This window comes from Nyctereutes procyonoides, unplaced genomic scaffold, assembly GCF_905146905.1.
Source record: "Nyctereutes procyonoides isolate TBG_1078 unplaced genomic scaffold, NYPRO_anot_genome, whole genome shotgun sequence".
Classification (NCBI taxonomy): domain Eukaryota; kingdom Metazoa; phylum Chordata; class Mammalia; order Carnivora; family Canidae; genus Nyctereutes; species Nyctereutes procyonoides.
Window position 1 is genome coordinate 9,395,049 of NW_026575147.1, and position 27,677 is coordinate 9,422,725.

General features: G+C 35.8%; 1 protein-coding gene across 6 annotated transcripts in view; it reads right to left on the reverse strand.

Moving 5' to 3' along the window:
* The window catches only part of ALMS1 (ALMS1 centrosome and basal body associated protein), a 222,472-nt gene that overhangs the window by 59,388 nt on the left and 135,407 nt on the right, over positions 1–27,677 (reverse strand). For all 6 annotated transcript variants that reach the window (XM_055312267.1, XM_055312271.1, XM_055312268.1 and 3 more), the window contains 5 exons: positions 27,031–27,272; positions 23,207–23,332; positions 6,849–7,019; positions 4,396–4,530; positions 1,076–1,246 (listed from right to left, as the gene is read on the reverse strand). In XM_055312267.1, coding sequence (XP_055168242.1) covers positions 1,076–1,246; positions 4,396–4,530; positions 6,849–7,019; positions 23,207–23,332; positions 27,031–27,272 — 845 coding nt within the window. The remainder of the gene's footprint in view (positions 1–1,075; positions 1,247–4,395; positions 4,531–6,848; positions 7,020–23,206; positions 23,333–27,030; positions 27,273–27,677) is intronic.

Here is a 27,677-nt window from a genome sequence, read left to right on the forward strand (position 1 = left end):
ACAATATGGATAGATTAACGCCTTGACTCCTTTCTTTCCTTATCTGGGTATATTTTATCTTCCTCTAAGAGGTAAAGTTTGGCAGCTAGGTAGTAATGACTTATGTTCTATATGTTCTTTCATGTTAGAAATATGGGGCCATGGGTAAACATAAACAGATCTAATCTCAACTCTTTTACTATAATTTTTAAAATGTTTGTATTGTGGCTCTTTCTGTCTTTACTACAGTCTTCTGTAATGCCTTCAAATTTTAGGTTTTCCCCCGTTTCAGTACTGAAACATGATACTTCTATTACTGCCAGCCTGAAGTATTTATTTTTTTTTAAGATTTTATTTATTCATGAGAATACACAGAAAGGGGAGAGAGAGAGAGAGAGAGAGAGAGAGAGGCAAAGACACAGGCAGAGGGAGAAGGCTCCATTCAGGGAGCCTGACGTGGGACCGGATCCCGGGTCTCCAGGATCACGCCCTGGGCTGAAGGCAGCACTAAATTGCTGAGCCATGGGAGCTGGCCTGAAGTATTTATTTGTAATCCTATTTCTAAATTTATAATACCTTTCCCCAGAAGTAACAATTATTTTATATAATGAAGTGATACAGAAGAAGAAGAAGAAAAGGAGAAGGAGAAGGAGAAGAAGAAGAAGAAGAAGAAGAATTAGAAGAAGAGGAGGAGTGAAACTCTAAATTATGAGGCAATGTTATTATCAGAATAAAATGAGGGGTGCCTGTGTGGCTCAGTCAGTTGAGCACCTGACTCTAGATTTCAGCTCAGGTCATGATCTCAGCATTTAAGGATCTCAGTCCTTAAATTGAATCTCACATTGGACTCCATTCTCAGGAGGGAATCTGCTTGAGGATTCTCTTTCCTTCTCCCTCTGCCCCTCCCCCTGCTCCCATTCTCTCTCTCAAATAAATAAATCTTTAAATAAATAATAAAATGGAAACACACACACACACACAGGCCCTGTCTCTCTCTTATTCTCTGTCACTCCCCCCTCATACTCTTCTTCCCTTCCCCCGACACCCCAATCCCCCTCAAACTCCTCTCCTTCCCCTTACACCCCAATCCCATTACCTGCAATATCTATCTGCAAGGATTCCTTATCTTCTTTCCAGGCTTCCTTAGGAAATGTCCTCTCATTAAGGATCTCCTCTTTCTGTTTAATGGCTTTAGTGTCTGGCAGACTTTCAAGCTTTACGTCTTGTAGTCGAGCTGAGTGCTCTGCAACAGCAGCATCGCTGGAACCTAAGAGGGGTAAATTAACACAGTATCCAGATAGAAGCTTGACAAAAAATATTTTTAAAAACCTCTCAAGCATCTAATATGTAAGAAGGCACTGTAACTGGTATTGACGATAACGATGGTATAGAAAATAAAAGAATTACAGCATAAGAGAAAGACAGATGATGGAAGTATATGTACTCAAAAAGGGAGAAACTACTTCTAGTTAGGAGGATCATGAAAGAACTCCAGGGTAAAGAAACAACTGATCTGGATGTTAGAAGTTAGCTAAGCTGGGATACACAGTGAGACAAAGAGAAAGGCAATTTAGGCGAAGATAACTATATATGAAAACAAGAAAGTCAGGAAAGCAACTGAACATCTAAGAAACAGAGCAAATATATGGTTTATTTGAGTAAAGAATATATAAGGAAAAGAGGTGCCTAAAAAGCTGTTTGGGAGCTGATTTTATTATTTGGAAAGACTGTGCTAAAAGAGTTCAGAATTTATTCTTAAGGGTAATGAAAACTTTCTGATTATGAGATTAACATAGTCTGTTTCTAGAACATTCATTTAGTAACAGCAAAAAGGGGGGTAAAATTTTGAAGTGTTGCCCAGAATACAACATAACTTGTGAAAAAAAGCAATACACAAAAAAAGAGAAGTGGCTAATTATACTCCAAAATGTTTCTATTTACAATTGTGTCAGGGACTACCAGCTGTCCTCTGAAATCCCTTATTCTAGCTTCTAAAGTAAAACTCTGACAATAGAGTGGACAGATCAAGGAGATCTTGTGTCCTTCAAATGCCTCCCTTCATGAGCACAAAATCTTGTTTCCAGCCATTAATTGGTTCAGAATCTGAAGCAGAGGTAATGGTAGGCAACCAGTGTCCCTAGATCACTGAATAATACCCCAAAGAGCAGCCTTAGCCATCATCCCTTAGAAGAAGTTCTGAAAAGGAACTGGTATCAAACAGAGAAATGAAGAATTAAAAAAACAATGGGCTTTGGAAGATTTTAATTGGTTGGCTGCTGGGTAAAATAAATTTTAATAATGTTTATTTGGGGAGAGAAAAACAAAGCAAGTTTATCCTGGCTCTTAAAATATTACTTAAGGCTCAACTGGAGAAAGTAAGAGGTAAGCATTAGCTGAGAAGAGAAGTAGAAACCCAATCCCACCTTAAATATCCAAATATTTTCAGTCTGTATGGCTACTACTATGATGCTACCAGTTTACTTAATTCTAGAATATGCACCCCTTGGACCTGTCTATGGAGAACTTCACAAACTCTCATTTTGACGAGAAGACTGCTACTCTTATGTCATAGGACTGGCAAATGCCTTGTCTTACTTTCATTCAAAGAAAGTTAACCATGGAGACATTGAGCCAGTGAACCTGTTCCTTGAGTCAATTAGAGAGTTTAAGATTACAGATTTTGGGTAGTTGGTATACGTCCTCATCTTCCCAAACTACCTACTGTAGCACTCTGGATTATTTGCCCCCCTGAGATGATTAAAGGCTGAATGTGTGCTGAGATGCTCTGGAGCCTTGGGGTTCTTTGCCATAAATTTCTAGTTGGGAAGCCTCCTTTTGAGGTAAGCACTTACCAAGAGATGTATAAAAATTATCCTGGGTTGTATTCCTATTCCTTGACTTTGTATGAGAGGGAGACAGGGACTTCTTTTCAAGACAGCTGAAGCATAACCCTAGCTAAAGGCTGATTCTCAAAGAAGTGCCCAAATACCCCTAGATCATAGCAAACTTATCAAAACCAACTAGCTGCCAAACTTTGAATCTTTCAATATTTTGAACCTTACAGGGCGGGGTGCCTGGCTGGCTCAGTCAGTAGAGCATGTGACTCTTGATCTCAGGGTTGCAAGTCCCAGCTGCACACTGGGTATAGAGATGATTTGAAAAAAATAATAAATTCTTAAAAAAAAAAAATCTTGCACGGAGAAAAATCTCTGAGCCACAGCTGCTGTATAATCTGTCAGGAACAGGCTACTGACACTTATCTTACTACTGACTGCCTGCCTGCAATCTAGAGCACTACAGAGTGGTTTTCGTTTTGTTTTGTTTTACTGAGCAGGCAGTAAGTACTTTGGCCTTCCTACTTGAAAAGTTTCACTTCAGTAAACATGACATTCTGAAATGAAAGAAGCCATAAAACTTGTGCTAACAATGCTGGTTTCATAGTCTGGAGGTGAGATTCAATTGCAGCCACCCCACAAGCTGTTCTGAATAAGGCATCCTTGTGGAAAATGAAGCCGGGGTCTGATGGGGGAAAGTGACAACTTCACTCCAATACCCTTCCTAAGAGTGTGTATAACCCACTGGGTGGCCAAGCCTGTTAAAGCTGTCAGAATGAACAGATTCTTTCTTTCACATGTGAAAAATGAAGATTCTGTATTTTTTCTGTATAAAAAAAAAAAAAAGAAAGAAAGAACCTTGACTTCATTGGGCATATGGTTACCAGAATAGAGATTATATCACAGGCTGGTGTTGACGTATGACTAAGACTGTCCAATACAGTGGAAGGGGAATGGTACATGTAACTTTTGGAATATACTTTTTTCTTTCCCAGTCTTCCTTTCTGTTGGCTGGAATACAGGCCTGATGGTGACTGCATGAGAATGGAGGATAAAAATGTTAGAGCAACAGAAGAGTAAGAGCTTTGTTCCTTGACACGCTGGAGTCCACATCTGGATTTTTACAAAAAGAGAAATAATTTCCTGACTTCTTTAAGCCAGTGTTATTTTGTTTTTGTTTTCATCTCTCAGAGCCAAAACAAATCTTAACTTTAACATGCTATTATAGGCATTTTTAATCAGCATAATCCCACTGAAGTTAACTACATAGGTACTTAAGAAGTAAATTTTATCAGTAAAGTCTTCTTTTTTTTTTTTTTTAATCAGGGAAGTCTGTTATGTGAATTTCTGGCAATGAGATTAACTTGTGTATCATAATCACAAAGTTCTCCAGAAATGTCTTAAAGAGCTTTAAACATGTTAATTTTACCTGCCAATCCCTACCAATAAAATTACAACTATATTCTATTTCTTATATGAGCAAGACAAAGGTTGAAAATAGTAAAGAACAGAGAATACTTTTCTGTTTATACTCATTTTAGAAAGCCAGAAAAAAAAATAATACACAGTCCAGTTCAGTTACCTTTAGAGGCTTTCTGCAAAGATTCTTCTTCAGGCTGGGCAGCCTTAGTCACTGCCTTTTTAGTGTAGATTTCCTTTTTCTGGTTTTTGTCTGAGAGGTTCTCATCTTCAGTGATGGAAACCTGAACTTGGGCATCTGGAATAATGGCATCATGTAATTCCACAGAGAAGGAGAAGACAACCTACACAATAGGCAACTAACCTTTACCTCAAAAAACATGGTCCAAACAAACCCCCAAACTTCTTTTTTATGTTAAGGAAAGAAAGCATTTTTTAGGCCCCACCACAGCTTTTAAGCTGTGACAGTTATGGTGGGTTTACAACATGAATTGGAAAGCTTTTCATATTTTTCTGTGTACAATGATGGTTTAAATAAAATGTCATTTTAAATGAAATTTGTTCTTTACTGGCTTGACACAATAGTTTAAAAAATCAGTTATCTTTTTCAAAGGATGAAAGTGGATTTGAACAACTCCTTTGAGTTCTTCGGTTTATTCAAAGTTTTTGTCATTTATTGAGCCAATTTGATATTTCATATAATCCTAGGAAAGCATCTGTACCACGTAGATTTTATATATAATAGTCTTATGATTTTTAAAAACCTCCTGAAATTATGTCCTTTTAAAATTGCCTAACACTTTCTACTTTCTATTTTTCTTGGTCATACTTGCTAGAGATTTATCTATCTCATTGGGGTCTTTTTTTTAAAGATTTTATTTATTTGACAGAGAGAGCACAAGTAGGGGGAGTGGTAGCCAGAGCGAGAGTGAGAAGCAGGCTCCCAGCTGAGCAAGGAATCCAATGCCAAGCTCTATCCCAGGACCCTAGGATGATGACCCAAGCCAAAGACAGACACTTCACTGCGGAGCTACCCAGGAGCCCTTTACTGGTCTTTTAAAATCAGCTCTTTTTTTTCTTATTATATGAGAAAATTCAAGTGTAAAATAATGTAACTAAATATATTAAAAATCACCAATAAAACAACTAGGATAACAGTTAATAATGGTCATATCTTTTTACAATGGGTTCAAGAGATTCATCTCATTGCTAAATATGAATATTTTTCAACAAAGAAATCAGAAAAGCAGTAGAGATTTCTAAAGATATAACATAGTGTGTCAACCAGAGAGCTTAAGAAATAAAGCATTACAGATACAATTTCCTGTATAAAGTGTCAGATGCCATTTTGTCACTTTAGTAGCAAACCTTATGCTGAATTTAGACTTTATCAATCTCAAGGACGTTTCTGAATTTTTTTTGCCTTATTGCATGCATTAAATCAACAATATGTGCCCAAACTAGAACACAGAATTATCCATGTTTAAAAACTGCCCTAGGATCAGCAGCACCTATTTAGCTAATAGCTATGCACAGGAATAAAAACCCTAAATGGAATAAAGCAACACAGGCAGTTATACATGTAGAATTTTCAGTGGCCACTGGAGTCTCTATTTAATAAATGCAACCATGTACCAACTAAAGAAGTACAATGCAGGGATGCTGAGGAAAAAAGTCAAGTGGGTCTCTAAAGATTAAAAGCTTTTATAAAGCAGTAGGGCCTATATCTGGGGATAAGGTTGAAAACTCAAATACCCATAGTGACCGGACAGATAAGGTAGATGAATGAAGCAGAATGCCTGAGAAGTGTGGGAACTTGAAGCAAACACAAGAATGTACATCCTCTCTGCACAGATCAACCATGTGACAGGGGCAGGTGGTTACTGCCATGGAGGAATGCAAGCTGAGTACAACCAGATATTCTGATTTTTCAAGGAAGTCCAAAATCTTATTTTTAAATGTTGGCAGCAAAATGTTAAGAAAATTTAAAACACCATGTGAGCCATATATGTTCCTGCAGAATCCAATATATGAAAACAGTAGTTCGCACCATCAGATGAATTCATGAAGCAAATTTAATCAAGATTTTCTATGAATTTCAGTTTCTAAAACATTCCTGATTGGATATTATTTCACTTCAAAAGTTGCAGTATATTTTATTTCCCATCGTGAAAATAAAGTTTATAGTTTCAAGAAATCTGTTGGGTGCATGGGTGGCTCAGTTAAGCATCTGCCTTTGGCCAGGATTGTAGTCCCAGGGTCCTGGGATCAAACCTCGGATCAGGCTCCCTGCTTGGTGGGGAGCCTGCTTCTCTCTCTCCCTCTATTGTTCTCCCTGCTGCTGTTCCCTCTCCTTGTGCTCTGTGGCTTTCTCTGTCAAATAAATACGTAAAATCCTAAAAAAAAAAAAAAAAAAAAAAAAAAAAAAAAAACAAAAAAAACATCTGTGAAGTGTTTTAAAAAATTTTGTAAATATTTTACCTTCTTGTTGATAACCAATAAAACAGCTAACAGAAAAAAGTTTGTCTAACACCAGAAAAAAGATAAAGGCTGGACAATATTCTCATTTGGGTCAAAGGAAAAAGGCCACAAAATATACAAAGCCAGTTCAGTTACCTGCATTATCTTTCTGAGGGGTTTTTCGCCCTACTAACAAGGATGCCTTAGGCACCACCCTCTTACTGTAGATCCCCTCTTTATGTTTAATGTTAGCAGGGACTGTGAGGTCATCATCCCTTGTGCCTAGCACTTCTGCTGGGAAGTCTGGAGCAATGGCATCATTGGATCCTGTGGAAGGGTGGGAAAGTAGTCCAATTAACACAAATAATAGACATGAAGTTGAAGAAAGACAAAAAGTTTATCTCTTAAACCACTTCTATTAAAAAGGTACTGCAATAGGAGTGTCATAGTGTAATCAGGAGGCGATGTCAGTCAGGTTGAGGCTGTCAGACATGTACAATAAACTGCAACAGTACACAGTAGAGAAGCAAGGGACAGAGGATAGATCAAGGAGAGTATCAGTTCAGAAGAGAGACAATTTCTAGTTCAGAGAGGAAAATATAGACTGTCATGTGGAAAATAAGCAGGCTTTCTGAAATATGCCAAGGAAAGAAGAAAGACATTTTAGGCAGCAGTGAAGCATGAGCAAAGACAAGGAGGCAGGGAAGCAAAGAGTATATAAGAATAGTGGTCACTTTGCAGTCAGGCCAGATCATAGAATACATTAAAGAAAGCAGGAGGCAATATTAAAAAATAACTATTTGGGACAAAATTCAGCAGACCATGGAATCCCAAGTTAAAGAGTACAAATTTTATTGTATATGAAATGCAACATCATTAAAAATTTTTTAGTAAAGGGAAAATATAATCAGCTATGTTTTAGGAAGATTATCTGACAATACAAGATACAAAACATTGAAAGTCTTACGTGATAAAGAACTACAAGATTTGAAAGTAATTTTATTTTCTTTTAAAATACATTTCAATATTCCTACGTCCACTGGTAAGAGAAGTTTATCCATGCCATATAAAAGAAGTAAAGAATATTTCTGAGCACCTAAAATATATACAGCAATAGATCTGCATATTAGTCTCTTCAATATAGTGCAAATATAAGTAAGTCATGAAGGATTTTTAAGGACAGATTGCAAGGATCCTACTAAGCCTGCTGGGTCATATGCATAGATAGATTAAATTGGGCTTTTTCTCAGCTTCTGTGACATCACTTTTTCTTATTCACTCCCCATCTCTCTGGCAAATCCTTAACACCCTTCTTCTACCAAATTACCAAATGCTAGAGTTCTTCAAGGAGTCAGAACTCCTTTCTCTTCCTGGGTGAACTCATCAATTACCAATGGACGGAACACTATCTACATACTGGCCAACATATATGTTTCTTTAGCTTGACCTTTCTTTTGAGTTCTGGATTCTAGCATTCAGGACATAGCTATCTCTTACAGTATCTTTTGAAGAAAACAGAAAAAATATGTTCCCTTCTTAATTAAAAAAAAACCGATATTATATATTACGGTACAACATACAATTATACATGGGGATCATTCCTCATAAATACTTCGATACCAGAGAACACACAGCACCAGCAGCAAACACATACAAACTCTTCACCAGCACCCTTTGTTCTCCAAGACAGGTGACTGTGTCAGGTTCGTAGTCAGGTGTCAAACAATAAACCCCTGAGAGCAGGGGTGGATGAACAAGAGAATCAAGTCAGTGGAGCTGAAAGGCAACTGAAAGACAGTGTAGCCACATGCAGCTGCAGAATGTATAAGTATAGATTTTTGTTTGGGGCAAGAAGAGAGCTAACATTGATCTAGAATTCTAACTGGATATCTGGAACCTTCATGCTCACCTGCGTATTTTCATAAAAAACAGTATATGTTTACAAAATGTTAATATTGCCACCTTCTATGTGGCACTCTTGCATACAACCTTAATTGTGTACGGTCAATAGCTTATTAACTAACTAGTGTCCTTGCTTCTACTTCTAGAGTTCCCATCTTGGCTCCCTGCCTTCCCAGCTATGAAGTGGCTCTCCATCTGGCTGGCAGATACATTTTACAAATGTAAAGGAAACCACAGTTGCCTACAAGAATAAAATTCAAATGTTTTAGTATGGTTTACAAAAACACTGCATGATCTTGGATCTAACAATATCAGACCACCATTGTGCTCTAATCACATTGCATTCTCATCTGTGAAATGTATCAAGCTCTTTCCTGTTTCAGGAGCTTTGCCCATTCTGTCATCCTCTAATCTTTGCTACCTAGCCCATCTCTATCCTATAGACCTCATCTCTAAAGTTATTTCTTAGAAAGGCCTTTCGGAGCTCCTAAAAAAAAGGGGGGGTACTCTTATTATTCTCATTCCGTTCTACTTTATTTTCTTAACACTTATCATTTGTAATTATGTACTTATTTGTGGTCTATTTATTTATTATCTGTAACAACATTCCACATACTCCATAATCTTTAGGACCTTGTTTATTTCTGTAAATGTAACATCTAGTATAGTATCTTCCAGGAACACAGTAAAAGCTTTAGTCCTTCTTGGCTGAAGAAAAAATGACCATGAACTGAAAGCTTTTGTCACCTTACGAAAAAAACCCAAACAACCAAACCTTGGTTTTAGATGCTTTGGAATGAATATATACTGTGATTGCAATGTAGATAGCTTCAGATCTGGTTTTTTTTTTTTTCATTCAATTCAAGATAAATTTTAAATGGAATCTAGAGTTTAAAGTCAGTATATAAGATGAAAAAACATATAGGGTTGAAATTACCCTGGAAGGTTCCTTAAGAAGGGACCACGCTGAAATTGACATCCTGTCAGATCAACTAATCCACCAGAGTGCACTTGTTCCTTTTGGCTTGCAACAAATCACTGTGCCTACTTCTGAGCACCTCATGAAGTACCTGGCTTGTGTTTAGAGGCCATGTTGTAACAAAAAGACACTTTAACTCTAGAATAATTCTCAGGGAATCAAGATAAGATGCTTAAAAAAAAAAAAGATGCTTAAACTATTATAAAAGGCAAATGAAGACAGTAAACTTTGAGAACAGAGGTTTCCCATCATCACCCATTTCAAATTCCATAATGATAATATGTTCATTGAGTATACAGACTGCATACAACTCTTGAACTTTTTTTTTTTTAAAGATTTTATTTTTAAGTAATCTCTACATTCAACATGGAACTTGAACCCACAACCCCAAGATCAAGAGTTGTATGCTTTACCAACTGAGCCAGCCAGGTGTCCACAACACTTGCACTTTTATTTTCCAAGATAGTTATCAAGTTTTAAAATTCTATTAGGGTTTTTCTGGTAGCATTTTTTTTTATTGTAGTAAAATATACATATAATTTCCCCTTCTAGCCATTTTTAAGTATACAGTTCAGTGGCTTTAAGTACATTCACACTGATGTGCAACCATCATATCATATATCTCCAGAATTCACATATTTTCACAAACCGAAACTACCTATTATACATCACTCCCTTTTTCTCCTCCCCTCAACCCTTGGTAACCACTGTTCTACTTTGTCTCTATGAATTTGACTACTCTAGGTACTTCATACAAATGAAATCATAGAATATTTGTCCCTTTGTGACCAGCTTATTTCACTTAGCACAAAATCTTCAGGGTTCATCAGCAATGTAGCATGTGCCAAATTTCACTTTTTAAGGCTGAATAATATTCCACTGCATATATGTATCACATTTTGTGTATTTATTCATCAGCTGATAGACATTGAGTTCTATTTGCTTTTTCACTATTGTAAATAATGTTGCTACGAACAGGAGCAATCAAATATCTGTTCAAATCCTTGCTTTTAATTCTTTTGGGTATATGTTAGATCATATAGTAATTCTATGTTTAACTTTTTTTTTTTAAGAGAGAGTGTGTGTACAGTGGAAGGGTGCAGAGGTACAGAGGGAGAGGGAGAGAATCTTAAGCAGGCTCCATGCCCAGCACCGAGCCCAACGCGACACTTGATCTCATGACCTGAGCTGAAATCAAGAGTCCAATGCTTAACTGACTGAGTCCAGATACCCCTGTATGTTTAATTTTTTTCAGTAACCACTATGCCAGCTCTCTGTAGTAGCTACATCCTTTTAAATTCCCTCCAGTAATACACAAGGGTTGCAATTTCTCCATACCTATACCAACCCTTGTTATTTTCTGTTTTATAACAGCCATCCTAATGGATATAGAGTAGTATCTCACTGTGGTTTCAATTTGCATTTCATTCATGACTAATGATGTATAGCTCCTTTTAATGTTCTTTTTGGCCATTTGTGTTTCTTGGAAAAATGTCTATTCAGATCCTGTGCCCATTTTAAAATTAGACTCTTGTTGAGTTGTAAGAATTCTTCATACATTCTGAATATTAATCCCTTATCAGATATGATTTGCATTTTTTTATAATTCTGTGAATTATCTTTTTAGTCTGTTAGTTTTTGATATGTAAGTTTTAACTTTTCATAAATTCCAAGTTTTCTTTTGTTTCCTGTGCTTTTGATAACATATTAGTTTTATAAGAACTTTAACAACCTATTTGATTACCAAACCATGAATAAAATAAATCCTCTTTGTCTTTTCTATTAAACAGAGAATACAAGTAAATTGGCTTTTGTTTTCATGCTTTTCATCCTAAAATTAACTTCTGACATTTTTGTTCACCTTGTAACTACAATTTCTATTTAGACGAATGTTCTGTTAAACTGAATTCAAAGTTCACCACTGGTCACCTTTAGCACTGCTTAATTACTCTTTCTGGAACACTTCATTTTAACCCACCTCTTCAGCAGGGTGAATCTTCAAATTAATTTTTCAAATAAGTATGACGGTTACCTACAAAGAGACTCATTTTAGACCTAAAGACAGCTGCTGAATGAAAGTAAAGGGCTGGAGAAAACTTTACCAAGCAAATGGATGTCAAAAGAAAGCTGGAGCAGGACTACTTAAATGGACAAACTAGAATTTTTTGTTCTTAGATTGTTTTTATCCTGGTTTGGTATTAGGGTAGTACTGGCTTCATGGAATGACTTTGAATATGTTCCCTCTACTCCATTTTTAAAAGATTTTGACGAAGATTGTCATTAATTATTTTTTTAAATGTTTGGCAGAATTCACCAATGAAACCAGGTAATCTTGGGCTTTTCTGTGAGGGGAGATTTTTTTTTATTCCTAATGTAACTTTCATTCTTGTTATTAGTCTAAGAAATTTCCTACTTCTTGGATTCAAGATTCATGATGCAATCTTGGTAATTTGTGCATTTTTAGGAACTACCTGGTTTTGTTTTCTAAGTTATCTGATTTGTTAGTATAGAACTGTTTATAATAATCTATTTTCAAACTGTATTTCTGTGGTTATCTGCTGTATCGTTTTCTCTTCCATTTCTTATCTTGGTTTTTGAGTCTTTCTTTGCTGAGTTGATATAGTTAAAGCTTGTCCATTTTGTTGTTTGGCTTTTCTTTTTTAAAATCTGGTCATTACTTTCAATGTTATGCTATTGTTTACTCTGGTCTCTATTTTACTTATTTCTTATTTTTCTTTGTTCTTTCCTTCCTTTACTAAATTGCAGCTACATTTTTTCTTTTTCCAGTTTCTTGAGGTGTAATGTTATTTGAACTTTTTCCCTTAATACATTTATGGCATAAATTTCACTCTAACATCTGCTTTTGCAACATCCCTTAGGTTTTGGAATATTGTCTTTTTCTTTTGTTTTGAGACATACTTTGATTTGCCATTTGATTTATTTGGCTCACTGCTTGTGCAGTAGTGTGTTAATATTTACATATTAAATACATTGTAGATTTTCCAGGTTTATTGTTGATCTTTAGTTTTTTTATCATCATAGTTAGAAAATAGACTTGGTATATTTCAGTCTTCTTAAATCTGTAGTATTTGTTACACTGGAATTAAAATTTTAAACTTAATTAAACAGAAAGTATGAAGGTAGAGTATGTTTTCAAGTTCCTGTGCATTTGTAAAAATGTCTCTTTGCTGTCATATTGCTTAACAAATATGTCCTTGGGTCCATAAGTTTGTGAATTATATAATTTCCCCAATAAATACTTATTTTGTTGTTTATTTCTTACATTTAGGATCTGGATTTCTGTTTTCTTCCCCAGATTCGAGAAGTTTTCAGCCATTAATTCTTTGAATAAATTTTCTGCTCCCTTTCTCCTCCCTCTGGGAGCCCTATAATGTAATGTGAATGCTATTATGCTTAATAGCATCACTAGGTTCCCCTAGCCTATTCTCGTTGACTTTTTTTTCCTATATCCTGTTCAGCTTGATTGCTTTCTATTTCTCTGTCTTCTAGCTCACTGAGCAATTCTTCTGTGTTCTCTAGTCTACTATGTATTCTCTCTGGTGTATTTTAAATTTCAGTTATTGAGTCCTTCATCAATGATTGATTCCTTTTTATATTTTCTTTGTTGAGGATCTCATTGAGATCTGCCACTCTTTTCTCAAGTCCAGCGAATATCTTTATTACCATTACTTTACATTTTCGATCATGCATACTGCTTATCTCCATTTTGTTTAGCTCTCTTGGTGTGATTTTTTTTCTTAAGATTTATTTATTTGTTTATGATAGACAGAGAGAGAGAGAGAGAGGCAGAGACACAGGAAGAGGGAGAAGCAGGCTCCATGCCGGGAGCCCGACCCGGTACTTGATCCTGGGACTCCAGGATCGCGCCCTGGGGCAAAGGCAGGTGTTAAACCGCTAAGCCACCCAGGGATCCCCTCTTGCTGTGATTTTATCCTATTCTTTGATTTGGGACATAGTCCTCTATCTCATTTTTTCTGTGTTTCTCTGTGTTAGAAAAGTCAGCTACATCTCCTGCTCTTCAAAGTAGTGGCCTTATGAAGAAGAGGTCCTGTAGTGCCATGCAATGCAATGTCCCTATTCACCGGAAACTGGGTGCTTCAGAGGTATCTCCTGCATGTGTCCTACTACTGTGGTTAAGCCACGTTTGCCTTTAGTCCAGTCAGCTACAATGCGTCTCTTTGCCTGTAGTGGGTCAGTCTGGGGCTACCTTGTGGTTGAGCTGGGTAAGACTAGAGGTTTGTTAGAGCTGTAGTTGCATGGTGCTTTCCCTGTGTTTTCTGAGAGGCTTTTGTTGGTGAGCATGGCCAGATGTCTGCTCCCAGGCCACAGCTGAACTCTTGTGTGTATTTATCTTCATCTCTACTCAGGTCACCTTGGAGTGGTCCTGGTCACTGTTGGGGCTACTTGCACAATGTCTTGCTTCTGGTGACACTTTGGATGGATTCTTGCCAATGTGGGTCAGAAGGAGCAAATCCGAATGTGGGGGCAGGGCACACTGTTAGCAAAGCTGGTATGTGCTGGTATGCTTGTGGGAGAAGACCCGGAGCCTTTTGGAGAACTGCCGAGAGCAGTTTGGATGGCACAAACCCACAGGGGTACATGAGAGTGGGGCATCTTATTAACAAAGCTAGGTGAAGAGTGTGCTTCCTCCAGCAAACATGCATGTATCTAGGATTGGGGGTGAGGAAGAAAAATGGCACTGGCTCTTTTGTTCTTGGAGAAATCTACAGATCCTTGTTCCTACTGCACACCTGAGATTAATAAAACCTCCAGGCATTTCCCCCTACTGCTTCTTCTTCTTTTTTTCCCCCTCTACTGCTTCTATACTGTATCTCAGAAGGGCTGTTGTGCTGTTCCTTTAAAAGCGGGAACTGAGTTTTCTATTGCCCTCTGGCTATCCCGAATTAGAGCCTGATTATTTTTAAAATTCCTTGTGTTAAGCCACAGTGATTATAAAAACCCAAGAAGTTTTAAGCCAAATGTTATGGGGATTTATCTTCCCCGTGTGGGTCCCCCATGCCTGGTGCCTGGTGTGGGGTCTGCTCCTCTCCCTTCTCCATGCTTATGGTGTCCCTTCCTCCCACAGTCTTATGGGTAAGCTTAGCTCCTGGCTGAGTCTTTGCCATTCCTAACATTTTTCATGTGGCTTCTATGATTAGCTGTGGAGAGTATGCTCTGTCTTTGGGTTATTTCCTGGATTATTTACACTGATGTATTATCTGGTGTATCCGTGGGATGAGGTGAGTAGAAGTCTCCTACTCTGCCATCCTCCTGGAAGGTCCCTGGTCCCTCCCTTCTTAAAAATTGAAATATAATTCAAATAACATAAAATCCACCAATTTAACAAGTGTACAAATGAGTACTTTTTAGTATATTTATAACCACCACTGCTATTTAATTCCAGGACATTCTTGTCACCCACAAAAAGAAACTCTATACACATATAAGCAATCACTCTCCATTTCCTCCTCCCCAACAGCTGCTGGCAATCAGTGATCTACTTTTTGTCTATATGGATTTGCTTGTTCTGGACATTTCATATAAATGGTATTATATGTGACCTTTACTACTGGTTTGAATTGTGTAATTCTTTAATAGTGTCATTTAAAAATATTTGTCAGTTTTCTTGATGTATTCAGGATGCTGTTGTTAGGTGCGTATATATTTATAATTATTTTCCTCATCAATTGACACTTTTATCATTACAAAATGACCTTCATCTTTACTAATAAATCTTAAAGTCTATTGTGTCTAATAACAGACATTCTAGTCCTCTTTGGTTACTGTTTACATAGCATATCCTTTTAGATCCTTTAACTCTCATCAGCTTGTCTTTGAAACCAAAGAAATTTTTTTTGTAGAAAGCATACAGTTGGACCATGTCTTTTTATCTACCTTGTCAATCTGCCTTTTTAATGGGAGCATAACTCATTTACATTTAATATAGTAACACATAATGTAGGATTTAGCTCTTCTGTCTTTGTACTTCTCTAGTACTTTTTTTTTTAAATATCTTTCTGTTTATTTTATTTTATTTTATTTTATGATAGGTACACAGTGTGAGAGAGAGAGGCAGAGACACAGGCAGAGGGAGAAGCAGGCTCCATGCACCGGGAGCCCGACGTGGGATTCGATCCCGGGTCTCCAGGATCGCGCCCTGGGCCAAAGGCAGGCGCCAAACCGCTGCGCCACCCAGGGATCCCTCTCTAGTACTTTTTTGTTCTTTGATTCCTCTACTAATAAATATTAGTATTAAATAAATATTTATTAAATAAATATTACTGTATTAAATATTGTGTTAAATAAATATTTACTAGTAGAGCATTTTAATTCCTATGGTGAGTCTTTTACTATATATTTTTAAGTTATTTTCTTAGTAGTTGTTTGGATATTACCATTCACATTTTAATATAAATTAACAATCTATTTGAATTAATACCAATTTCAACAGTATACAAAAACCTGTCTCCTCCCCTCTTTATACTATTATTTTCACAAGTTCTATCTTTATACATTTTTGTACAAGAGATTTATTATTGTTTTTACCTATTTGTCTTTAAAGTCGAATGAAAGAAAATTACAAAGACACATTTATGCTGTTTGTTTTTAATATTTACTGGTGTAGTTATCTTTACCAGTGCTGTTTATTTTTTTTAACATGGATTCAAGTTACTGGTAGTGTCCACTCATTTAATCCTGAAGAATCCCTTTAGTATTTCCCATAGGTCAGTTTGCTAGCAATAAACTATCTGAGAATGTCTTATTTTCTCCTTCATTTTTGAAGGGTAGTGCTGCTAGATACAGACATATTGGTTGATAATTTTTCTTTCAGCTTTTTGAATACATCACTGCAATGTCTTTGGCCTCCAAAGTTTCTGATGAGATATCAGCTATTAATCTTATTGAGAATCCCTTTCCCAAAATGAATTACTTCTCTCTTGCTGGTTTCAACATTATCTTTGTCTTTTAACAGTTTAATTATGATGTGTCTAATTATGGATCTCTTTGAGTTTATCCTGTTTCTGTTTCCTTCAGCTTATCAGATGTATAGATTAATAGTAACCATACATTTGGGAAGTTTTTGGTCATTACTTCTCCAAATATTTTTTCAGTCTCATTGTCTCTCCTTCTAAATTCCCATCCTGTGTAAAACAGTACTCCTGATGGTATCCCATGGGATTTTGAAATTCTGTTCTTTTGTGTTTTTCATACTGAATAATGTCAATTGGCATATCTTCAAGTTCGCTGATTCTTCTGCCTGCTCAAATCTGATCCTGAGCTTTCCTAGTGAATTTTAAATTCTATTTATTGTGCTTTCCAACTCCTGAATTTCTATTTGGATGTCTTTTTGTAATTAACTTTTCATTGATATTCTCTATTTGGTTAAGACTCTATTTTCATTGATACTCTCTATTTGGTTAAGATACTTTTTTCATTGATATTCTCTATTTTGTTAAGACACCATTCTCATATTTCAGTTAATTTTACTAATTTATTTTTTGAGAGAGTGAGCACGTGAGCAAGCACAGGAGCTGGGGTAGGGGGCAAAGGGAGAGGGAGAAGGAGAGACAGAATCTTAAGCAGACTCCACACCCAATGCAGAGACCTATGCTGGGCTTGATCTCATGACCCTGAGAACACAACTTGAGCCAAAATCAAGAGTCGGACCCTTAACCAACTGAACCACTCAGGTACCCATCTTTAGTTCTTTAGATATGGTTTCATTCAGTTCTTTGAATATTATTTAAAATAGCTAATTAAGTCTTTGTGTAGTGAGTCCAACATCTAGAATTCCCCAGAGACAATTCCTAAACTGCCATTTTCTTGTGTATGAACCACATATTTTGGTTTTTAATTTTGTAGCTTGTAATTTTTTGTTGAAAAGTTAACATCCTAAATAACATGATATGGTAATCTCAGAAATCAGATTCTATCTACTCCTCAAAGTTTGCTGTTCTTGCCTTATGTTGTTTTTTTTTTAAAGTAACTTCTTTGAATGTATTCTGTAAAATCTACTGAAGTTTCTAATTCAAGTAGTTTAGTGGTCAGTTAATGCCTAAACAAAGATTTCCTTAAACACCTAAAACAAGTAAATCTGGAAGATTTACAAAGGGGCTTTGCCTGCATATCAGGGCATGCCTTCAACTTTCAGCCAGGCAGTTGTCAACTCTGCCTTAGCCTTCCTTTTCTTCTAGCACAGAGACTCAAGCACAACCAGAGATAAAGGGTGTGGCCTTTTAGGGTCTTTCCTGAGAATAACATAGGCCTATATGCATGTAAGCAGTCTTCTGGAGTCCCAGGAATAGGTCAAAGTTTTTCAATACATCTATGGACATCTTCCGTGGATTTACCTTTAAGCTTTGGGTTAGTCTATTGTTTGCCTCAATTGTTATCTATCATTTCAGCATTATAACATTAAAACACTTGCCTGTAAATGTTCTTGAAAAACACCCCATGTTCACCTACACTCAACTACACACACACATACACACACACACACTCACAGACTTTTAACACTGGATAGCTCTGAGTGAGATTAAATAAAGACAAGTTTCTTGAATGGCATCTTCCAGGGAACTACCAGACAGATCAAATACTGACAATTTGGGGGGAATGAAGTTTGAAACAAGTGTGGCCCTGTTTTACTCCCTCCAGTCCTGGGAAAGCAAGCTGATATTTTTCAAGGTTATTACTGAGCTGAGTATAGAGATGGGACTAGTGGAAGTTAAATGCCACAAAGCTTATTGTTCTTAGCAAGATTCAGCCATTTCTCTTGAATAAATGTTCATTGGGCTGCTATAAACCTTTGGTTAATCTCCAGAGTTTTGGATACATTTTCTGAAGTTTTGCCAATTGTTTTTGTTGCTTCTATCAAGGGGTGAATTCTTAGGTCTTTACTACACCATTTTCTCTGCTGTAACCCCACTTTCTTTAAAAGATCCCAGCTAGTTTTCTCCCCATGGCTTTTTGCAACTATACAGTGATTATTAATGTGTAAATATTTGAATGTCTATAATGAGTACTGGTATGAGGTATAAAATGACTTACCAAAAAAAGACATCTCAGAAATTACTGTCTAATATACATAGGATCTTGTTCTACTTAAGAATGTTACTAGGCACAATACGTAAATTTCTAACCCATCTCTTTCTGGGGGGCTGTTACCTTTGCCTTGTTTATATTTTACAGATTTCATTAATTCAAATGTTTATTCATTCTCAGTTGAGGAAAAATCTATTTGGTCCAAATATTTGCAACCAGTGGTATATGACTTGCCCTTGGCCCCAAACACTAACTGGATCCTTCTCATTATCTACAGATGCATGATATATTAATTGACAACAGCTATTAGAACAATTCCTAGGCTTTCATCTAGAGTAGCTCTACTAGTTTAAGAGAGGATTTTCAACTCCCCCACTCAGAGAACATGAAAACTACAATCTAAAGTGTGAAAAAAATATATACAAATATAAATAAATAAATAAATATATATCTGGATCTCTGTCTTATCGATATATTCATCAATACATTGATGTACTCTATTTACAGGGACAATATTTCTCAGGATGCAATGTACAATCCCTGAATTATTTTCACCTCCCATCACTGTCCAATTCTTCTCAAAATTAATGTCTTCAGCCAGATGAAAGACTTAGGGACACAGACATATAGCAGGACACTGGAGGCCTCAAAAAGTATTGAGATATCTGATCAGGTATTTTACTGGTACACACATTCTTTCTGTCTTCTGAACCAGGGATTGAAAGTTAAAAAGTGATCACTTTTTCATACTGGGGGCTGAGAGTGAAAGAGTGATTAAAGTTTTCTTACTCAATTGTTTTCTATCTGGTAGCCATTAAATGTTTGTGTATATGTTTTTTCCATTACGTGTGTGTGTGTGTGTTTTAAGATTTTATTTGTTTGTTCGTGAGAGACACAGAGAGAGAGCCAGAAACACAGGCAGAGGGAGAAGCAGGCTCCATGCAGGGAGCCTGACGTGGGACTCGATCCTGGGTCTCCAGGATCACGCCCTGGGCTGAAGGCAGCGCTAAACCACTGACTACGCACCCAGGCATCTCTATATCACCTCTTCTTTACCTGTTCATCAATTGATGGACACTTCGGCTGTTTCCCTAATTTGGCTATTGTAGATACTGCTGCTATAAATACCTGGGTGCATGAAACCCTTTAAGTTAGTATTTTTGTATTCTTTGGGTAAATACTGAGTAGTGTGAATGCTGGATCACAGGGCAGTTGTATTTTTTACCAGTATACTTGTTTCCTTTATTTAAACTCTCATTTATTTCCCAAAAGCTGTCTCTGCTATATGGAACCTCAGAATCTAACAGGTGTCTTGGAATTCTTCCTCCTGGGGTTCTCAAATGATCTGTGATCTTCAGTATTTTTAACTTTTTGATGAAGCTCCATTCAGCTTACCAAAATGGCTGCACCAGTTTGCATTCCCACCAAAGTGCTCCCCTTTCTCTACATCTTCACCAACATCTGTTGTTTTCTGAGTTGCTAATTTTAGCCATTCTGACAGGTGTGAGGTGGTATCTCATTGTGGTTTTGATTTGTATTTCCCTGATGCCGAGTAATGTGGAGCATTTTTTTCATAGGTCTGTTGGCCATTTGTATGCCTCCTTGGGAAAAAAATGCCTGTTCATGTCATCTCAAGCTATGCTCGATTTTATGTTTCCCAAATGTGTGTTTTTCCTTCAATCCAGGGTCAGAAAACCCACAGTTCCTTGGCTTTAATTCCACCTATACCATATCCTATCTCTTTGCCATTTCATTCCTTCAAGGAGCTTTCACTGGTACCCTCTGTTCCAGATTAAGTATCTCTCCTATATGCCCCCATACCCTTTTTTACTTCCCTCGTCACAGCATGTACTGTAATTGCCTGTTTATCTGTCTTTTACTCCATTAGACCATAAGCTTCCAGAAAGCACACATATCTCTAATTCAAAGTTGTAACCCAAGGACCAACCACCAAGCTAAACACAGAGTAGGTTTTTCTTGTGTTGTTGATTTTAGCTATTCTGACAAAGTGTGAAATCTCATTATAGTTTTGATTTGTATTTCCCTGATGATCAGTGATGTTGAGCTTCTTTTCATATGTCTGTTGGCCACCTGCATTTACTTCTTTGAAAAAATGTCTATTCATGTCTTTTGCCCAATTTAATTGGGACTATTCATTTTTGGAGTGTTGAGTTTGATGAGTTCTTTATATATTTCTGATACTAACCCTTTATCAGATATGTCATTTGCAAATATCTTCTTCTGTTCCATAGCTCGCCTTTTAGTTTTGGTGATTTGATTCCTTCCCTGTGCAGAAGTTTTTTATTTTGATATAGTCCTAATAACTTATTTTTTATTTTGCTTCCCTTGCTTCAGAACACATATACAGAAAGAAGGTGGTATGGTTGATGTGAAAAAAATTACTGACTATGTTCCTTTTTAGGATTTCTAGGTTTTTATGTCTCACATTTAGGTCTTTAACCTATTTTGAATTTATTTTTGTACATGGTTTAAGAAAGTGTTCAGTTTCATTCTTTTGCATGTTGTTGCCCAGTGTACCCAACATCATTTATTGAAAAGATTGTCTTTCTCTCATTGGATATTCTTTCCTGCTTTGTCAAAGATTAAGTGACCACGTAATTAAGGGTTCATTTCTGGGTTTTCTATTCTGTTCCATTGATTTCTGTGGCTATTTTTGTGCCAATACCATACTGTTTTGATTATTATAGCTTTGTAATATAACTTGAAGTCTGGAATTGTGATGTGTCTAACTTTTTCTCTTGCAAGGTTGCTTTGGCTATTTTGGTTTTTTTTGTGGTTCCATACAAGTTTTCAGCTTTGGGTAGTATAGACATTTTAATAATATTTATTCTTCCAATCCATGAGCATGGAACAGCTTTCCACTGCTTCGTGTCATCTTCAATTTCTTTCACTGGTGTTTTATATTTTTCAGAGTACAAGTCTTTCAACTCTTTGGTTAGGTTGATTCCAAGGTATCTTGAAAGTTTTGCTTCTTTGCCAATTTGGATGGTTTTTATGTCTTTTAGTTGTTTGACTGCTGTGGCTAGGACTTCCAGTACTATGTTGAATTAAATTGGTGAGAGTGGGACATCCCTATCTTGTTTCTGACCCCAGAGGAAAAGCTTTTCCTCATTTAGGATGATCTTAGCTGTGGGTTTTTTAATGTCCTTTATTATGTTGAGGTATATCCCCTCTAAACCCACTTTGTTTTTAATATGAATGGATGTTGTACATTATCAAATGTTTTCTCTACATCTATTGAAAATGATCACATCGTTCTGTTGTTTACTTAATGTGCTGCATCTCACTGATTCATTTGTAAATACTGAACCACTTTTGCAACCCAGTAATAAATCCCCATTAATTTGTTTTTAAAATCATAGCCTTGCACATAGTGGATATTTATTTTAGTTCCTGGTTATAGACTTAATAATTAATTCTAGAATTGAGCATTTTTATGTTTTGTTTTTTTTTTTTCCAGTAGCATCCTAGTGGGGAATTAGAAGCAGTTATACCAGGCACTCTTAGTTATTACCATTAGATACTTGTCTGGTCCTCTTAAAGTTAAAAAAAAAATCTGCCTAAAACTAGGTAAAATTTGTTGTTTGTGTGCAATTTCTACACATATAAAGATGTCTATTGACAAATAATGAAAAATAAAATCATATCTAAACTGAACCAAGTAGTCTCTTGTGGACCACTCAAAATGTTATCCCAACAATCAAAACCTGACACCATACCAACTCAGTATTCTTATCTTAAAATCCCCACAGGAAATATTTATTGAGTTCCTGTATGGGGTGCTATATCATTTTCTAAATCTGCACTTCTCCTGTGGTGATTTCATAGGGTGCTGTGGGATATTTAAAAATTCTAAGGAAACAACAGTGATAATTAGTATCTATTATACAGTATACAAGCTACTAGCTCAAAGTAGTTTAAAGTTTCAATATGAGATAATGCCACATTCAAAGCTTCTGTATCTTTGCAAAGCTAGATTTTTGACAGTTTCTATAGTAAAAGCTGCAAATAACTGTGGTTGTGTAAAATTTCATCTCAGAGTTTGAGAAGTGCTTTAACACCTGCACAGATCTCATTAGTAAGTAACTATGGTTAGTTATGAACAAAGTAAGATATTTTCTTTCAAAACCCAAAACTAAAAGCATTAAGTTGTTAGATCAAAACAATAAGTATTTATATCTTAATAACTTACAGCTGTTTGAAAAAACACATCTTGTGTTTTTATGTATTCTACATAATGAGGAGAAAAAACTCCAAGGGCACTGTGAACAGAAAAAACTTGGAAATCTTTGTCTAAAACGGAGTCCACTAATCTAAACCATTATCCATATAATTTTCTTCATTAAATACTTATTAAATGTTTACATATACATAATACATCTTGCCAAAAAACTCACTTTTCTGAACCAGAGACTGAGGCATGAGTGGATCCATACTTTACTGAAGGATTAAATATCACTGAGCTTTTATTATGTCCTTCTAGAATCAACCAGCCAATTCACAAATAAAATTTCAAAAAATAAAATTCTGAATAATTCATGCAGAGTACCTGAGTGTGAGCTCTCAACGGTAGTGTCTGATTTGGAATCCAAAGATGGAGGAATTTGTCTTAATTGTGGAACATAGTACATCTTTGTACTACCAGGAGGTTTATACGGCAACAGTGAAGGCTGGGCTAAGGAGATAAAAATCAGAACAATTAATAATAAAACATTTATTAATTCACTAAATAAATATTGAGTGCCTTTCATGTGCCAAGCAATGTGTAAGATTCTTGGAATATATCAGGGTACCTGGCTGGTTGAATTAGAAGAACATGTAACTTGATCTTGGTGTTGTAAGTTCGAGCTATTGGAAATGTGGAGATTACTTAAATAAATAAACAAAGTAAATAAATAAATAAACTTTGAAATAAAAAAAAAAAAAAGATTCTTGGGATATATCAGTGAACTAAAATAGATAGAAAAATATCCCTGCCTTTAAGAAGAGCTAGCATTCTAGAGGAAGGAGGTATACAGGAAACAACTAACATATTAAATGAATAAATTAGTATTTTAATAAGTCACAAATTATATGAAAAAGACAATTAGAATATGCTGAGGGGTATTAGTAAAACTATTGGAGAAATCGGGGCAGGATGCCATTTAAACAGATGGTAGGGTAGGCCTGAGGTGAGTTTTTTAGCAATCTATTCCATGCTAATATATATTTCTACACACCAGCAAAAACCACATAGGAAAAAATACCGTTTACAATGTCATGAAACAAATAAAAAATATATCAAATACCTAATGAGTACGTGTAAGGAAAGATTTCTTTCCTGAAAACTGCAAAATGTTGATGAGTAAAATTTAAAAAAATAGTAAAATGTATATATCATACTTAGAAGTTAAAATAATTATGTAGACATGCTAATTATCCTCAATATTAAAAAAATACATAAAAGTAAAAAAGATAAAGTCTTACCACTCGAAGATAACTATTATTAATATTTTAATATATTTCCTATGTGTCCTTTCCCTCTGGCTTATGTGTTTACATAGCTGTCTACATATGCTATGTATAGTACAGAATTCAGTGTTTCTACTTTGCATTTATAACAAAACATTCATTTTATTTCCTGTCTTTACATTTTATATGGCTTTACTATAGATTAAATGTATTTAACCCTTCTCATAATGTTGAAAATTTAAAGCAGAGTTAAATTTTCAACTATAAAGAATTCAGTGAATATTCCTGTTTATAGCATATCCATTTTCCCCTGCTGCCCCACCTCAGGTAAATTCTCTGACTAGAGAGTGAAAAAAATGTATCATTTATAGTTTGTTTTAAAAAATACTAGCTGCTAAAATATTTTCTTAAATGTCTGTTTCAGGGATCCCTGGGTGGCGCAGCGGTTTAGCGCCTGCCTTTGGCCCAGGGCGCGATCCTGGAGACCTGGGATCGAATCCCACGTCGGGCTCCCGGTGCATGGAGTCTGCTTCTCCCTCTGCCTGTGTCTCTGCCTCTCTCTCTCTCTCTCTCACTGTGTGCCTATCATAAATAAATAAAATTTAAAAAAAATAAAAATAAATGTCTGTTTCAAAGTAGTAAGTGTATAAAAGGGGAAATTTTAAACAACAAAAAAAAAATAGGGTGCAGCCTTCAGTTCTTTTTGGTCATATAGCAGTCATTGTTAGAATATTGATTTATTAATTTTCTTCCTCTACCAGTTGTATATTAAGCTTGATAGTATTGGTTAAATTTACCACTTAATTGAAAGGCTGCAAAAAAAAAAATAATAATTGAGAATTACAATGGACCCACAGAGCAAGAATGGCTGACATATAGAAATAGAGAATTCTGAAACAGATAAATGGCTTTTCAAATTCTTTACAACTTTATGTTTAGATGCAATACTAAAGTACTTTGGACTGACTCCTATGGGGGAAGAAGTGACTACACAGCAAATAATACTCCTGGGAAAGGAAAAAAAGAAGACTAGAGAAAGAAAACAACTATAAAATTTATAAACTTTTGAAAAATTTATAAAACTTTGAAAATAGAACCAAATATATACATATAGTATATTAGTCTGAATTTGTTAATTCTGAGTATTGAACAGTCATGTGTTTAACTTACTATTCTTTGTAAGTTAAAATATTTTCATACAAAAAAATCACAAAATTTTACTTTTTAATACACAGTATTAAAAATAATATTTTGGGGTACACCTGGGTGGCTCAGTGGTTGAGCGGCTGCCTTCGGCTCAGGGCGTGATCCTGGAGTCCGGGATCAAGTCCCACATTGGGCTCCCTGCATGGAGCCTGCCTCTCCCTCTGCCTACGTCTCTGCCTCTTTCTTTGTCTCTCATGAATAAATAAATAAAATCTTAAAAAATAATATTATTTTGGGACATCTGGGTGGCATCAGAACAAGGCATATAAAACAGCCAAACTCCAAATGACCAACAAAACCCCTGAGTGAAAAAAGGCAAATGTCTGTTTTCACAAAGCACTGAGATTTTTGAGGTGGTTTTATAGTATCAGTATGGCACTAGGTAACTGACATATAAAGATGTTCTTTGTGATACTTGTGAACTTTAGATTTGGGTTTTTTAATTTCACCATAAAAATGTATAAGAATTATAACCATCTTAACATACAAATGTATTCGTTTAAATTAAATTCATTCAGGGGATGCCTGGGTGGCTCAGCGGTTTAGCGACTGCCTTCCGGCCAGGGTGTGGTCCTGGAGTCCCAGGATCGAGTCCCACATCGGGTTCCCTGCATGGAGTCTACTTCTCCCTCTGCCTGTGTCTCTGCCTCTCTCTCTCTGTGTCTCTCATGAATAAATAAATAAATAAAATCTTAAAAAAAAAAGGATAAATAAATAAACTAATTAAATTCAGTTAAACACTGAACCAAGAAATTTTCTTTATATATGTAGGTATATCCCGTCTTTACCTAAAGACAGATAACCTTTTTTTGCATAAGGAGGAAAACTGAAAATAATATTTGAGTAGACTTGTGCAAACTATTAAATTCTTTAAAATTAGTAATTTAAAGTTCCCACTCTCATTTGAGGAAGGAATGGGAACTTAATTATTAATTTTCCTGTTACTGTTCTGAAAAAGAAAATAACATGCTCTATTTTGAATGTTACATAGTATAAGCACAATTGAAATACAACTGTCACAATAGCATAGGAACACTCTAAATGTAGATCTTAGGGTAGAGACTGCTAGTTATTCATAAAAATCTACTTCTTTATTCTTAAAATCACAGCTAAACCATTTCCTAGCTAAGAGAAAGTGATCTGAACCACTTCTAGGCCTAGCACATGTGCTTCTCTATACTTTTTTTTGTCCCTTCTAGTTGACTGTGATGGTGAATCGGAAGTAATTGTGTAATTGTGGATTCTGTGTTTTAAAGACAGGAGAGCTTCAGTCTGCCTGGGTCCTTGGTCATGGTTTTATAAGCAAGAAACAGACTGGTACCATGTTTGCACAATTACATATTTTTGCATCTATTTCTTACAATATGTAACATTTAATATAATACAAGATGACAATAATTCACCTGCCCACCTAAAACCAGACCTCCATAGTTTTTAAGTTTTCAAGAACTAATTCATTAAGTATTATAAGATAAAAATAGGTCGAACACAAGCATGAGTTCCACATAAATTGTTAACTCCACTAGAAATTAAATCAAAAACATGATCACATTCCTTTCTTAGCTATGTAAATAAAAACATGGATAGAATCATGTGGATCCTAATGTTTAAAATTAAAATTAGGTTTTCTGACTAGAAAGACCTCCTCACAAATTTCTGAGATCATTACATATAAAAGTTGGTAATATGATCTAAAATGTAATCACATTCTCTCACCATCTGTGCCATGAGGATGAGTAATCTGCTGGACTGAAGATGATGAGGCAAACTTAACAGGACCTTTGCCCAGCTTCTGGGTACTGGGCTCTGAAATTGCAAGTCCACGATCTTTGGCATTAATAAAAATCTCAGATGAAAACCTGGTTTTTCCTGGACTTTCTGTTGTTATCTGAGTGACTGCATCAGATGACAATTTTCCAGGGAAGGCAGAAAATGGGGCCTTAATCCCCTCTGATGATCTGAACAAAAAAGAAAAAAGACACAACAGGTCATATCCATGGCTTATCAAATACTGTAATCTCTTTCCAAAGGTAGCTTCAAGGAATATTTTATGGAGATACATCAACCTCAAATGGTTATTTCTGCAGTACCCTTTGCTATCTTAAATACTTATTATACTGCAATCATGCAGGAGTTTATTCATTTTAAAATCTACTTTAAATTTCAATTCAGAATGTTAGTATATAATTTTGCTGAGGAAATGGTACTTTTCAGTTGAAGTAAAAAATATAATCATTTTTAAGAAACTACTAGAAGCCTACTATAAATTAAGGGACTATGCTAAATGCATAGAGTGTACAAAAGTAAATAAGAAATGAAGACTTGCCTCAAAAAGTTGTCAGTGGGAAGAACCAGAGGTTTGT